Raw genomic sequence first — 14,856 nt, 5'->3', positions numbered from 1 at the left:
AATAACGACAACGTCTGTCACTAATCCAAGATTGGCTTAAAAAACCATTTTGACCAAGAGTACCATAATAACAACCAATAGCAACATGCCAAGGTTATTTTAAGGTGAGGCCATTGGTGATCAGTTTATGATAAGATATAAATATGAGCGTACATGAATACGGCTCATTTTTTTGATATACCTACCTACCTAGTAGTTCCATTTCCTATTCCTAGATCCCAGTATGGAAAGATCAAAAACTTACTGAATCGTAAAATAAAATCGATTCAAAAAGTGTAAACTCTCTTTCATAATAATTTTGAGCAAGACATTATATTTTGTCGTAAATTTTCCTTATAAATTAATTTCGTGCTGTGAAATAAAGTCTGCGCACTGTCGACTAATCGCTACTTAATATCTATAGTTTAAATATTTACCCATGTGAGTCTGATCTATAATAAAAATCGAAGAGAAATTGAGTTGCCAGCGACTAGTTTACAGTGCGCAACAATTCTCAACAACAACCTATCTCTATTAATCCATCCATGGTCTATTGCCCGACTTATAATATTCACAAGGCACTTTAAAAAAAACTCGGGGGAACTATAAAAATACGTTTAATACTAGCATTTAATAGGTTAAAAGAACTAAGCGTATATGCAGAGGACGCGCGCGATTTTGGTCACCGGTGAGGAGGTAGGAAACCGAGCGCTGTCAGCGCTGCATCAGCTGCTTGTATTAAAGGAGCTCGCCAGCGCCACAGCGCTGTATCGCGGACTGGCTGCTGACGAAGCTCAGCGCAAGTTTTGCTCAGTGCTGTCACGCAGTCAGCACGATAATGTTGTAAACGCGCATGCTTTGTCTCGATGGCGTACGAAGAACACGCACCACCCAAACACGCCAGCGGGAAATGGTTGTGGAGAGCCAGAACACGCTCCGTCTCGTGGAAAGCCTTAACGTACTGGCCTGGCTTCGTGAAGTTCCGTGTTCGATAAACATGCTGCAACATGTGAAGGTAGCGTGGTATGCCGTCTTCCCAAGCATGCTCATGTTGTAACGAATCAAGGTAATACAAGTTCGAGGCGTGATATGATGAGCGCGGTGGCTTTCCAGATACTGGAGTAGATAGAGGTAATATACGCTTCATTAAAGAGCTCCAGTCGTTGTCTTCTAATGGGACAATAACCTCGTCTATATCCAGCAGTGCTAACCACTTGTATTGATACATATGGCGATACAAGCAATCGTTGTAAGGTATCAATTCCATCTGTCGTTTATGTGTCGTTTTCTTCTTTAAATACATGTGTTGGAGGCCTGGTAAGTTCGGTTGTCCACCAGGTAAAGTTATAGGCGTCAATTCAGTCACTCCAAGTGCGTTGTAGTAGTTTAAAACCTTTGTGATATTCGGGTGTATTTGGAGTTCGTAGAAGAAGATCTTGTCTGCGCCTAGAAGGCGAATAGTTTCGATCCATTCAACAAGGCGGACTGATAGATCCTCATGTAGGAAGTCAAGGCCTTTAACGCAAACAGCAAATTCCTTTTGAACTGCTGGTGGCTTAGGTCGATCGTAGTGTACTCTTAAATTATTCGTAGCTCTGTCGCAAGGGTCGGAAACAATTGATACTGAAGCTGGGACTAAATGGCGCACTTCAGCTGGCAGCACACAAGCTAGCAGGTAAGGTTGAAGTACTCCATCTCTATAATTGCCCCATTTGCTGTTCCAAACGTATTTGTATTCAAGATTTCGTACAACAACCGGTGCGTCGCGTTCCTCGAACCATAATTGGCAATGAGTAGTGATGGTGGGCTTGATGCGATCGTGAACTGCTAGTACTCTTACTGCTGGTCCTATACGGGATGTGTTTCTCGCGTCAAGATATGCTCCGTAGAAGTGGAAAACGTCGTTCTTTGCTCGCAAAGTTTGCCAATACGTATTGTGAAACTCAAGGTCGTATATCGATGGGAATGGAGCGCAGTCTTTCTTCTTGTAGAACTTGTTCTTGTCGTTTTTGTGTTTGTGCCAGTATGCGAGGGGTAACGAAGGGAGTCGCCTTTCTGCGTCAGCTCGAAGTTCGTCTTCTGTGAGTACTCGTGTGTCTGTTGCTGGTTTCGGCGGGGTTTGTGTGGAGGGGAACGGGGCGGGAGTGGACGCGGCTTCCGACTGGAGCAGAAGGCGGGCGGGCGGCGCGGGGCGCGTGCGCGGGGGTGCCTGCTGCAGGCGGGGCAGGGCGAGGGCCACGAGCCCGCCCCAGCACACGAGGGCTGCCAGCCAGCGCAGCCGAGCCCGCCCGGAACCGCTCCACCGCGCGCACCATCCCCGCATGGCCTAAAACAAGGAGAAATTCATATTGTTAACATACATAAGTAAATCTTCTCTGTAATAATAAGTATAACTATGAGGCTCCGCCGGACCAGACTAATGTCGGATATGTGAGCGAATGTGACTGGCAAATGCAACTTTGGTTTCGCAGGTCCAGTCGCGTTTCGCACAGGGTAACTGGCTGTATTGTTAGAGCAGGAAAACTTCGGCCGGACTGAATAAGTTACGGACCTTAGTGGAAATCCATTGCCTATAAACAGAGCAACACAGGGCATGCTATAAAACGTCCTACAAAGTACCCAGTGGCGTGCACTGGGTTTCTTACCAGGGTATGCATACAGCAGGAAAATTGCATAAAATGGAAAAATACTCCTCTTATACCGGCTATATTTCAATTTTAGGGTATGCAGTGCTTTTGTGCATGTATGAAGTGCACGCCACTGAAAGTACCTCCCTGGCCCCTGTGTTCTTCAATCTGAGGCGTAGGATTTAAACGTCATAACACCAGCAACCACGTATGTCAGACCGGAACACAGAAATGGTAGGTGCTTATTTTTGGAGCCAGAAATAAGCCACGTTAGTAGTTCTTCGAACGGGATGTGACAGATCACAAATACCTGTACTACTACTAAAACTATATTTTACTTCCACGTCTTAGAACCTGCCTCGGGCGAAGAGATGTGAAATTTGAAGGAGTACAACTCTACAATAAATTGCCCACGGAAGTGAAAAATGCGAAGTCGTTTACAATTTTCAAACGCAATTTAAAAAATCTACTATCTCAGTTGTAATGTTGTAATACCGCTTATGACTACACTATGGCAACGACTTCGCATTTCGCAACATACGGTGATCGAAGTTTCTGAGGGTAGATCTTTAATAATTTATTTGTATACCTTAATAATAAGTTTAATATAAATGATTGCTAATCAAATAATATAAGTTCAATATGATTTCTCTGTAAGTGAATATGTATAATAAATTATTCTTTAAGAGAAAAAAATGATTCTTTAACCTGAAACTATACACCATGATTCTAGGCCACTGCCATAAATTTTTTAGTATTCCTGGTACAGTGCTGAGCAGTGTATGCTAATAAGTCGGAGGTCACCAAATAGATCCATGAATAGAATTAAGGGTTTTGTGCTGCAGTTTAGCTTTATTTCGGCTATAGCCGTGGCTAGTTACAACAACGTGCTGCGAAGCAATTTAGCGTTGCCGCGTTGGAAGCGATTACTGGTGAGGTTTAACATAGCTGCCATACTTCTAACAGGTGAGCCCGCTGCCATCTTAGACTGCATCATCAACTACCTCTAACAGATTGCAATAAAGCGCTCACTTCTTGAAGAATATAAACAGCCACGGCTAGTTAAGTTAGCCCTTGACTGCAATCTCACCTGGTGATGATGCAGTCGGTCGTCGTAGCGGGTATAATCTGTTAGGGAGTATGATAGTCATACCCCTAATCGTATTCTACGCGACATCGTACCGGAACACCAAATCTCTTAACGGCACGTCTTTGTAGGTAGGGTGGTTACTAGCCACGGCCAAAGCTTCCCACCAGACTAAAATTTTGCCCCCGTTACCGTATCCCGTTGCTGCGTGCATTTCTTGTCGGACCTCATGTGTGACCTGTGACCCGCATGACTATCGTTACTCTGTGCTATTAGCTTGACTACTATGATGATGGGCACTGTGATAACTTACATCGTGGAGGGAAAACTGCTGCCTGGTACGCAAAAACACCCACAACAATACATCATCAACAATAATCAATGTTCAAGATCTGTCCATGAAGTACTTTGCTGGTGTTATCATAAGTATTCGATGCTATTACACAAGGTGTTTACAAATAGGCTATAAAAGGCACAGTAATTTGATAATTTAGCGAATCAATTTATGTCTTCGATTCATATTAAAAATATCAACAAAATTGACGGACCGTGTGATCCGTCAATTTTGTTGCCATTATCCTAAAATTTGGCCTAAGGCCACGTAACCGTGACATTGGCGAAATACAACGTGCCGATTTGGCACACCTAAAAGCCATAAAAAGAAAAATAAGAAGAAGAAGTACCTACAACTTAAAATTAGTTGTGTTTGTATCCTCTTCGCTGTAATTCAAGAGGTTGTTTAATGTGCGTGGTTCACTAATTCATGATAATATAAGGTTGGGGAAAAAGTTTCTTCGCATTTTTTAAGAAAATTCTAAGAATTTTTTAATATAGTTTATTTACATTTAACTAGACGAACAGAGCGAGGTGCATATTTGACATCAAAATTTCCGGATTGAAAACGCTTACACCAAATTTGTGCTACTCTCACGGACGATGCACTAGGTCCATAAAAATCGTAATTATTTTTCGCGGCTTGCGTTCCAGTTTTACCTTTTTTGTAGTAAAATTTTAAAATGTATCGAATTTCTTCATTAGACTTCACTCATCTTCACAGTACGAAAAACAAAAAAAAATCACACATTTTCCTAATTTGAATTTGGAATTATCTTCTTTAAAATTTAAACTTTTAATGATATCAAAACCAGCCAGATACAAATAGTACAGCCAAATAGATTTGATTACAAGTTCATACATACTATAATGAGAAAAGGCTTTTTCCCCAACCTATTAATATGTTTGACATAATTGATGACGGGAGATAATTGTCTTCTGTTCATGCTAGCCGTGCTGGAACGCTAAATCGCTTAGCGGGTAGCGGGTAGCGGGTCTTTGTGGGTAGAGTGGTAACTCGCCACCGCCTTAGCCTCACACCGGACAAATAATATTTACTCAGTTAAATGGCAGCCAATATACGCAAGTTAATAACGTGTTCGAAACAAGTTGCTCTAAACAAACAGCTAAACCATTCACTACAGTCACGACTCACGGACCGCGGAATACTTTCCTCGAAATGCTGTTATTATCGAATTATTAAGAACTTGAATAGCGTAAAAATCAATGATTGGTCACTAACTAGTTAGTGACGCTGCTAGCGAATTAACTCGTTAGTGAATTTATTCTGAGCAACCGAAGGGTCTGGCGTTTGATGTTTTATTTCGATTTTCAAAATTATTTTGACTAAGTATAGCGATGAAAAACAATTCTAATTCGAATTCATAATTGTTTTTTTTTCTTATTATTCTAGTACAAGTTAGTCCTTGACGGCAGTCTCACCTGGTGGTAACGATGCAGTGTAAGATGGTAGCGGGCTAACCTGTTAGGGAGTGTGGCAGTTCTAATCGGTTTTAACGCGACATCGTACCGGAATGCTTAATCGCTTAGCGAAACGCCTTTGCAGGTACGGTGGTGACTAGCCACGGCCGAAGCCTCACACCAGACTACCCGAGAAAATCCCCTGTCGGGAATCTAACCCGTGACGAATTCAAAAGTTTTAGTGGTACATTATTTACTGTCTCTGAGAATTAACCGTGAAACCGAAACGCTAATAGTTTTCGAGTAAACCACTGCCGTAGTTTTTACCAAAAGAAATCAGATACATCCCTAACATCAAATGCAAAAGTAAAATTAAGTGACTCCTGTCACTTAATTTTACGTACGCGTCGCGGAGCGTAGGTAGGTAGGTAGTTTATCTTCAATAGGGTTGTTAAAAGTAAACACTTAGAAAGTTTTGAACTAATTGGAATGAAAAAATATGTTTTTTTTGGCTTAATATGTTTACAGGGTGATTTCTTATGAAATATACTTATGCAACCTTCAACAGTATTTCGTAATTCCGTTACACGTTGTGTACAGGAGACAAAAAATATATATCCCGCGCCTAAAACAGACTGTGTGTAATCAATAAATAGTGAAGAACGTAGTTGTTTGCATTTTGGACCCCCCTCCAGACTATTCCCCAATCTAACGGCCCTGTGCGGTGTTCGTTGAAAATTCAATAACGATGGAATTTATAGACTTGTAGTCGTACACGAAATCATGCAAATCTAGAACAGTTGCATAAAATCAGTTTACTAAGTATTATTATTAAGTTGCTTTATAAATATTAATATAATTGACGAAATGGAATATGCATCGTATTGTTTTATTACGCCATTATGGTAATTTATTGTTATTTAATCGCCAATTTTTTTACGTTTTAAAACAGAACTGTGGGGCCTTTCGTAAGTGGGCCGGAGTGCACAGGGCGGCGTCATCACGGTTTAGCAATCACACAGATCGGGAAACAGTAGTCGTAAACATCAGTAGCCATAGTACAAGGTTTCCCGCTCGCAAGCCGAGGAGTTGTTTTTGCATCTCAACCTCTCTATACGCCAAAGTAACCTGGTCCTAATGTCACTCCTTTTAAAATCGCGAATCCTGTTGATTTTTTTTTCACAAACGTTCTGTCGAAAACCCTAGCTGAAGATTCGAAGGCGAATTTAAGCTTTAACTTCTTATTAATAAGATGTTCAAGTATCTCAATACTGAAAAACAACTCCTACCATGAGAGAATTGTCACGTGACAGTCGAAATGGTGAAATTAAAAGTTTTTTGGTTATTTTTTAAGTTTTGTTAACTTCTTTAAACGTGTGAGCGGTTTTTGGTCGGGGAAAACTTATGGCTTCTAAACACCGATGACCGCGACATGCTCGTGGCGTATTGCAATGATATTTTGAAACCAAATAATATGTTTCATTATGCTCGCACTAAAGCGACTAGAAAAGAAAATATATTTCTAAAATTGAAGAAAATAAAATACATTTCTTGATACATCTTAATAAATGAATCGTTTAAACTTGCGGTGCGCCTAAACGTGTTTTCAGTTGTTATGAAATCACAGACATTCCAATTTCATTTATTTATACAGATTATAAATTAATATATCATCAGATGATTCGCCTTGAATTTAAATAGCACCATTCACAAACCATTTAAGATAAAGCATTTAAGAGGTTACCGCGTAAATCAAATATTGTTAGAGTAAATTTTTAGCTTTTTGTGACAAACTCGTCTGGGGAAGTAGGTACTATCACAATGCTTATTTCGGCCGCCAAGCAGCACTGTGTTCCAGTCTGAAAGGTGTGGTTGCCGGTGTAATTACGGGTGCATGAGGCTTTGCACCTACGTGCACCACCTAGTTCTGCTGCCGATACGGTAAAGAAGTTACGCCGTACGACTGACGTAGAAACTGCTAAAGTAACTAAATTAGGCCATATTTTAGTTACTTTCACAGCACTATGCTGCTGATATTAGCATTATTTTCGTGCTACAGAAGAGGGCTGTTCGTTCGATCTACAAAATCGGTCCGAGCGAGATAAATTAAAATATTTCAAAATAATGACAGCGTCTAGTCAATATATATTTGAAAATGTAATTTATGTTCATAAAACTTTATTTAAATTTAGGAAAAATGTGTGTGTACTTATTTACAAGCGAATTAGTAATACTACTTTAGCGTAACAAGATAAAAATTTAAAATCTTTTCAAAAATTTCAAGTGAAAAGGTATTTAATACATTAAAAGTTTTATTATAACGCAATATCAGTTAGTTATTTAGTTGTTAAATAAAGTTTATTTAACTATCACCAAAAAAAAAACTATATAATTAAAGAAATGGCCATAATAAACATAAATAAATTTTGAATACTAATATACTCATTATCGGACAACTAACATTAATAATCGAGATTTATGAATCAATTGAATCCCTTATAGCTAACTTCAGGGTGTCGGTTTTTTTGTGACGGTGTGCGCGCGCATCGTAATAAAATACTCTCGTAATTTTTCCCTAACGCGCCAAAAGAAGAATAACTTTAAAAAATTGTGATTGCAATAATTTGAACATTAGAAGTAAGAATAAACTTACAGAGCAATATACTAGGTTAGGTACATAAATTCATAATTCGTTTAAAGGAAATTGCATACAATTCTACAACAACTACCCATTGTGATGTACCCACTGTAATGTAAGCATCAGAAGTGCCACCTATGGGCCTACTTGAATAAAGATATTTTTTACTTTTTGACTTACGCCTCAAGTTAATGGACACGGGGCGGCATGTTACGTTGCAGGACGTATTACTTGCAGAGGCGTGAATAGAGGGAATGTACAGGGTATGCAGATGATATAAAATGAAGAAAATCTCCAGTACGAGTTATAAATACTTAAGGATAGGCTTTTTATAACTCTTACAAAGCCTATCCTTAAGTTTTTTATAACTCGTACTGGAGTATTTCTTTATTTTATATCATCTGCATACCCTGGCATACCCTCTATGCACGATTTCCTTGCATGCCCTTTGAAGTGTTGCTCTGTTCATTTCATTTACCATACAAGTTAACCCTTGACTGCAACCTGGTGGTAATGATGATGCAGTCTAAGATGGTAGCGGGCGTATGGTACCTTGTCATACCCCCTAATAGGTTTCTACGCGACATCGCACCGGAACACTAAATCGCTTAGCGGTACGTCTTTGTCGGCAGGGTGGTAACTAGCCACGGCCAAAGCCCACCAGATCAGATAAATTCCCAAGTTGCCACTGGCGGGAATCAAACCCGGGATCTCCTACTTAAATTCACAGCACACAGAGGTCAGGCCAGGGAGGTCGTCAAAAATTAAGTGTTATTAATATATAGATACCTACACTGTCTCCTTTATTCGAATATACCGATTGTTAATCTAAGGAGATAATATATGCGCATCTTCCTTTGAAGAATGATTGCCAGTTATTAATAGATGGAAGGTGGCCTTTTGTCGAATAGCTCATATGGAACGGTCACGGTCGAGGTACCTGAGCAGTGATCAGAACTAAATGCTAAATTGCGCATGCAAATTTACGTCATGTGGTTTTGAGAATAGTGATTACAATTGCGTGTTCATTTTAACAATTCATTGGGCTTTTTTAAGGTTGTATGGAATACCGAATAGTAAGATGCAACGGCATTCTAATGACGATACCTTTTCTAGGATTGAATCTTACGTTATAACTGCCTCGTTTGTGTAGTGGTTAGAATTTTCATCTGCGAACCACGAGGTTTCGGTTATCGGTTCGAATTCAAAAATTGTTGGGTTTTCTGTTTGGTTTTTAAGCAAGTATTACATTTTGTCCCGTTGGTTTAGTATTAACTATAGGTCACAAGATCCTGGGTCCCGGGTGAGGTAAAAATATCTTGGGTGCTAGGCTTTCTATTAAAAAATTCTCAGTACCAACATGAGCTTTGGTGTGCACATTTAGCCGTGGGTGCTTGTAATTTTCATTTAAACGTGATTGTTATCGTAAAACTCCAACTATGTGTCCAGCAGTCGGACATGAATTGGCTTTACATGTATATATTATATATATATATATAATGTATCTTATATATAAGATATATATTTTAACCGTATTGAAGGGTTTGCCATTTGAAGCAAGAAATCCACAATAACTCTTGCAATATTTTTGTTATCCTAATCATAGTGTTGGTACATCTAATATAACTGCCATACCTCTAACAGGTTAGCCCGTTACTTCTAAGACCGCATCATCACTTATCAGCATGTGAGATTGCAGCCAAGGGCTAACTTGTAGTGGAATAAAAAACATTTTTTTTTATCATTTTAAGGCGGTCGTTCAAATATTTTATATTTTTATCAGATAATATACCTAAATTACTTATTCATTTCCTTCAATGTCAGGTATCTTGCAAGTACGAATCTGTTTATCGTAATTGTACCTACCTATCACGTTTTTACGAAATTACATACGCTGCTAACGTATGTCTGTCACATAGACCATAATTGAATTTTCCTTACACTTTGCGGATAAAAATCTTCCTTCCTCTTTCTTGCTAAGAAAAACTTGCCATAAGTAACAAAATAATTTAAAAAAATACACTACGACAATACACTCATCGCCATTCAAAGTAAGCGTAGCTTGTGTTATGGACACTAAGATGACTGATGAATATTTTTATGAAAAATATAAATGAATATTTATAATATACAGATAAATACCAAGGCACTGAAAACTATTCCTGAGCATCACACAAACATTTTCCAGTTGTGGGAATCGAACCCACAACTTTGGTCTCAGAAAGCAGGATCACTGCCGACTGCGCTAATCGTTCGACACATTGTAATATTATAGTTTGTAAATTATAAGATTGTATTTTAAAATAGTATTATTTATGGGCCTCATAAGAAGGCTCAGAGTCACTCAGCGGGCGATAGAGAGAGCAATACTCGGAGTATTTCTACGTGAGCAATCAGAAATGTGGAGATTCGTAGAAGAACCAGATTTATCGACATAGCTCAACGAGTCGCGAAGCTGACGTGGCAATGGGCGGGGCACATAGTTCGGAGAAAGGATGGGCGTTGGGGTCCTAAGGTGCTGGAATGGCAGCCCCGAAATGGTAAGCGCAGCGTTGTTCGACCCCAAACGAGGTGGACAGACGACATTAAGCGCGTCGCAGGTAGCCGCTGGATCCAAGCGGCACAGAACCGTGGAATTTAGAACTCCCTACAAAGACCTATGTCAAATATGTAAAATATTCAAAATTCGAACGCATAAAACGTTACTATACCTACAACCAGACCCGTCGAAATTAAACTTCCAATCAAAGCCATTTATCTCAAAGCTATTATAAACAGCTTAGAGGAGTTTTTTAAAACTAATAACTAGTGTTTAGAGGCTGCATTAGCTTCGAATCCAAATGGATGGACGGATAGCAAATCAAATTAAATTTGTACAACGTTTGTGACTTAAAATAAATATCACAAAGTAAAGAAATGGATTTGTGTTCTAGACCTATCTATTAAGAAGTAGATTATTAAAAATGGCTTAACGATGGACGTCCAAATTTTGAGCTTTTGATGACGGTTTTCTGACAATAACAATTCCTGCTAACCATTAGATCGTCGAGGCAGTAAAAAACTACCAAAACCTTGAATCAGTCAGTCGGGTAAATTGTACATCGCTTAGGTAATTAGCGAAAGATGATCACGTAGATCGTGATGATCGTGGTTCCCTGTTGACGTCATCAACGTCAAAATGAGCTTAACACTGACGATGATCAAATGACATCATAGAAGACTGCGGATAAAGCAGCTCTTTACAGTTTTTTCCTATGCTTGCCTTAAAATACCATTTATTTTAGGTTATAAATTATTTTGACTGTAATAAAATATATTACATGGCACTCGCTAGAAGCACAGTAAGTAGTTTCGAGTTTATCTACTCATACCTAGTAGATAATAACAATATAATATTAGCAATATTATGTTAGCGTTATTTACCTTTATGATATTATTTAAATATTTAAAATAATATTAATTAAGATCATTATATGAAGGATGGCGCTTGATTTGTTATTCGCGAATGTTAATTTCAATGTACCCAATTGTATAGAAAACATATATTTCAATAAGATTTACAATTATAATGTAGACAGTAATTATTTAATATAGATTATTTAAATAGTTTCAACAATAATTAAGTATTTTATATAAGCTTGAATATAGATGGTATGTTTGTTTCCTCTTTGTGTGTGTATACCGAGAGAAAAAAACAATATAAAGAAGAAAAGATTGCGCCAATTATGGATTATGGCGCGAACGCTCAACGTACTTGGAATGGATATAATTTTAGAAGTGTAAAACTTATCTAAGCGAAGAGTGATAGTTAAAATAATATTGTAAATAACGAATAAAGAAATAAATTTTTTGGAAATATTAAGAAAGTTATTTTTAACTAAAAACTATTTGCTAACAATTAGTACAGATATAATAGACTTACAAATGTTAACGTTAAGGATGCTTTTGAATCGGTTTCTACGCAATATCGTACCGAAAAGATACCGCTTTTTGCACAATATGACACTTGAAACAGGTGGTGGGTGTGACTTCAGTTTCACTTTTGGGTGCTGAATTCGAACCCACCTTTAACTTTCCAAGTTATGAGCGTTTTAAGACTTTAACAACACTGGAAAAGGAAAACCATTGGGTGGAAACTTGAGAGTTGTGTCCTATGTTCTCTATTCAGTTGTACAACGTGTTTTATTAAAAATATATTATAATATATCTTGGTGTGATTGATTGTTAGAGACATACTCTAAAGGTTTTGTTAAAAGTTTGCCAAATCGAAAGAATTAAAGCAGTTCTAAGAGGTTTCTTGCCAAATTCTTCCTCGAATTAGGTTTCCGAATTGGGTTTTAGTTCCAAATTAGTTTTCCGAATTGGTGGTCGAATCGTATTTTTTACATGAAGATTTAAAATACTATTATATTTTAAATAGAAGTAAAGTAATAGACAAATCAGTTTAAAGAGAAATAAACAGTTTGATTTTATGCAATCACCATCTTTTATTTATTTCCTATGTAGAAAAACCACGCTTTTTTTAATTAGGTAAGTCTTATTTTCCTGACAACTTTGATGTGCGAGTCTAGCTCTGTATCTCTCTTCACCTCTACTCTAAGGGGCCGGCCGGTTAACAAGCGCTTGTGAGGAGAAAGTGCTACACTTGTAAGGTTAGAACAGCTGGTAATGATTACACTGTATATGCAATCACTTCATCCGGTAGGATGGGTGTGTGGGTGATGAATGATGATGCGGCGTGGACTGGATGGCAGGGTCGATGTACGCGGGGCATGCCGCTTGTCATGCGACTTGCACTCGACCGTACAGCATGCCACACGCACTTTTATGTAACCTTTCTTTTAAACTTTACTTAATAACAAACAAGTTATTAAGGTTTCATTAAAGATTTTAAACTAAGGTTTTCGTGGTTAATCAACATTTCTTAAATATAGTTCATCGTAGAACCCAGTTGCATGGACGTTCGGACTCCATGCAACTGTGTCGAAATATCGACAAATCCAAATATATTATCGTGGTATGTACCCGTTGAACTTTACTTATTTAAGAAAGGTTTCATTAATTTACTGCTATCTGGTGCCCGCGTTTATGACGTTATTTCACTGCATTATTTTGGTCAAAACATGAATTTTAAAAAAAAGAAGTAAAATTAATGCATTATTTTATTAATCAATGTTAATATCTATTGATTTTGTTTTAGATAAAATCATTTAATTTATTAAAATTAGTTTAATAATGTTTATGCTAAAGATACAGCTTAACGGGGTCTCATATTATATTATGTACGTGAATAATGAATATACAAACAGTTATGAATTAAATATTAACCTGAGCCGGGGATCGAGACCTTGCCGTTATAGGCCATACCGCCATAGCTATAGCTAGTGCTGTGCTAAGGAGATGGTAAAATCGTAATAACATTATGTTAGTAAGTCACGTTATTTAAATTTATAACTATCTCCTAAATTATGAAAATGAAGCTCAATTTACTATAACTACGCGAAAAGTAGGAGAATCTGTATGGTGTAATTTATAATTTCTTCAATCTTTATACTCCACACAAACAAATCTTCAAAAATGTACGCATGTTTCGCTCCGAAACCGGAGCATCCCCAGGAAAATTGTAAATTTATTAATTTCATCACTTAATAATAAAATACAAACTGAAAAGGAAAAAGTATCTAAATACTTGGTCCTTGCTAACGAGATTACCGCCATGTGGAATGTTGAGTCGACCGTTATTGTTCCGATCGTCGTTTCAGTCAATGGTCTTCTCGCTAAACACCAACATCTTAAGGAGCTTCCGCTTGGTTGTTGGATCAAGGGTCGGATACAGAAGGCAGTAGTCCTTGAAACGGCGCATATTGTGAGGAGGTTCCTCACACTGGAGCCCTGACAGCCGGTTGCTTGGGCATTCAAAAGCCCCGCAAGCGGAGGGTGAATGATTTTTTTTTTTTATACATTTTTAATAGTGTTTTTTATTTTATTTTAAAAATTAAAAAAAAATGAAAAAGAATAAATGATAGAAATAATAATAAATAAATACATAAGATAATATATATAATAGAATTCCGCAAAGTAACGCCTGCTTCTATCCAAACTCAAAATCAAAAAATACTATCTCGTAAGGTATGCAAACAAATAACATGCTGTGAAGGGCAAAATATATCACATAAAATTCCCTTACAATAGACTACTTTTGTATTTTTTGTGTATTGTATGCCTAAAAGAAGATAACCATTAAAATTTTAAAATAAGTTATAGTGGCTTATTAGAAATATTCGCAGTTTCTTTTAGATGTATCTTTTAGATGGCACCCGGATAAAACAACTCGGTAACGTTTTTTCTTTTGGCTTGGTCTACAAATGTTTTTCAGTGTCTGGGTGTTTATATGTATATTATAAGTATTTATGTATATTATTCATAAAAATATTCATCAGTCATCTCAGTACCCATAACACAAGCTACGCTTACTTTGGGGCTAGATGGCGATGTGTGCGTAGTCGTAGTATATTCCTACTAATATTATAAATGTGAATGTAAGTTTGTTTGTTAGGCTTTCACGCAAAAACTACTAAACTGATCCTCATTAAACTTTGTACACATATTCTTGGAAGTGTTAGAAGTAATATAAGATACTTTTTATCCCGACATTAAGCTCGGTTCTTTTGGGTGAGGGGATGAGTGTTTGACGATTTTACACCATGACTCCGACAAATTCTAACCCATTTAAATAATTATTTTTGTACTATAGAGTTATACTATATATA

At 37.5% G+C, this 14,856-nt stretch overlaps 1 protein-coding gene across 3 annotated transcripts in view; it reads right to left on the bottom strand.

Moving 5' to 3' along the window:
* Positions 1-580: 580 nt before the first annotated feature.
* Positions 581-14,856, bottom strand: part of LOC120627828 — a 91,012-nt gene continuing 76,736 nt past the window's right edge. For all 3 annotated transcript variants that reach the window (XM_039895895.1, XM_039895896.1, XM_039895893.1), the window contains one exon: positions 581-2,305. In XM_039895895.1, coding sequence (XP_039751829.1) covers positions 662-2,302 — 1,641 coding nt within the window. In that variant the 5' untranslated portion in view covers positions 2,303-2,305 and the 3' untranslated portion in view covers positions 581-661. The remainder of the gene's footprint in view (positions 2,306-14,856) is intronic.

Source organism: Pararge aegeria, chromosome 12, assembly GCF_905163445.1.
Source record: "Pararge aegeria chromosome 12, ilParAegt1.1, whole genome shotgun sequence".
NCBI classification, from domain to species: Eukaryota; Metazoa; Arthropoda; class Insecta; order Lepidoptera; family Nymphalidae; genus Pararge; species Pararge aegeria.
This window is presented reverse-complemented; position numbering and strand designations above follow the sequence as displayed.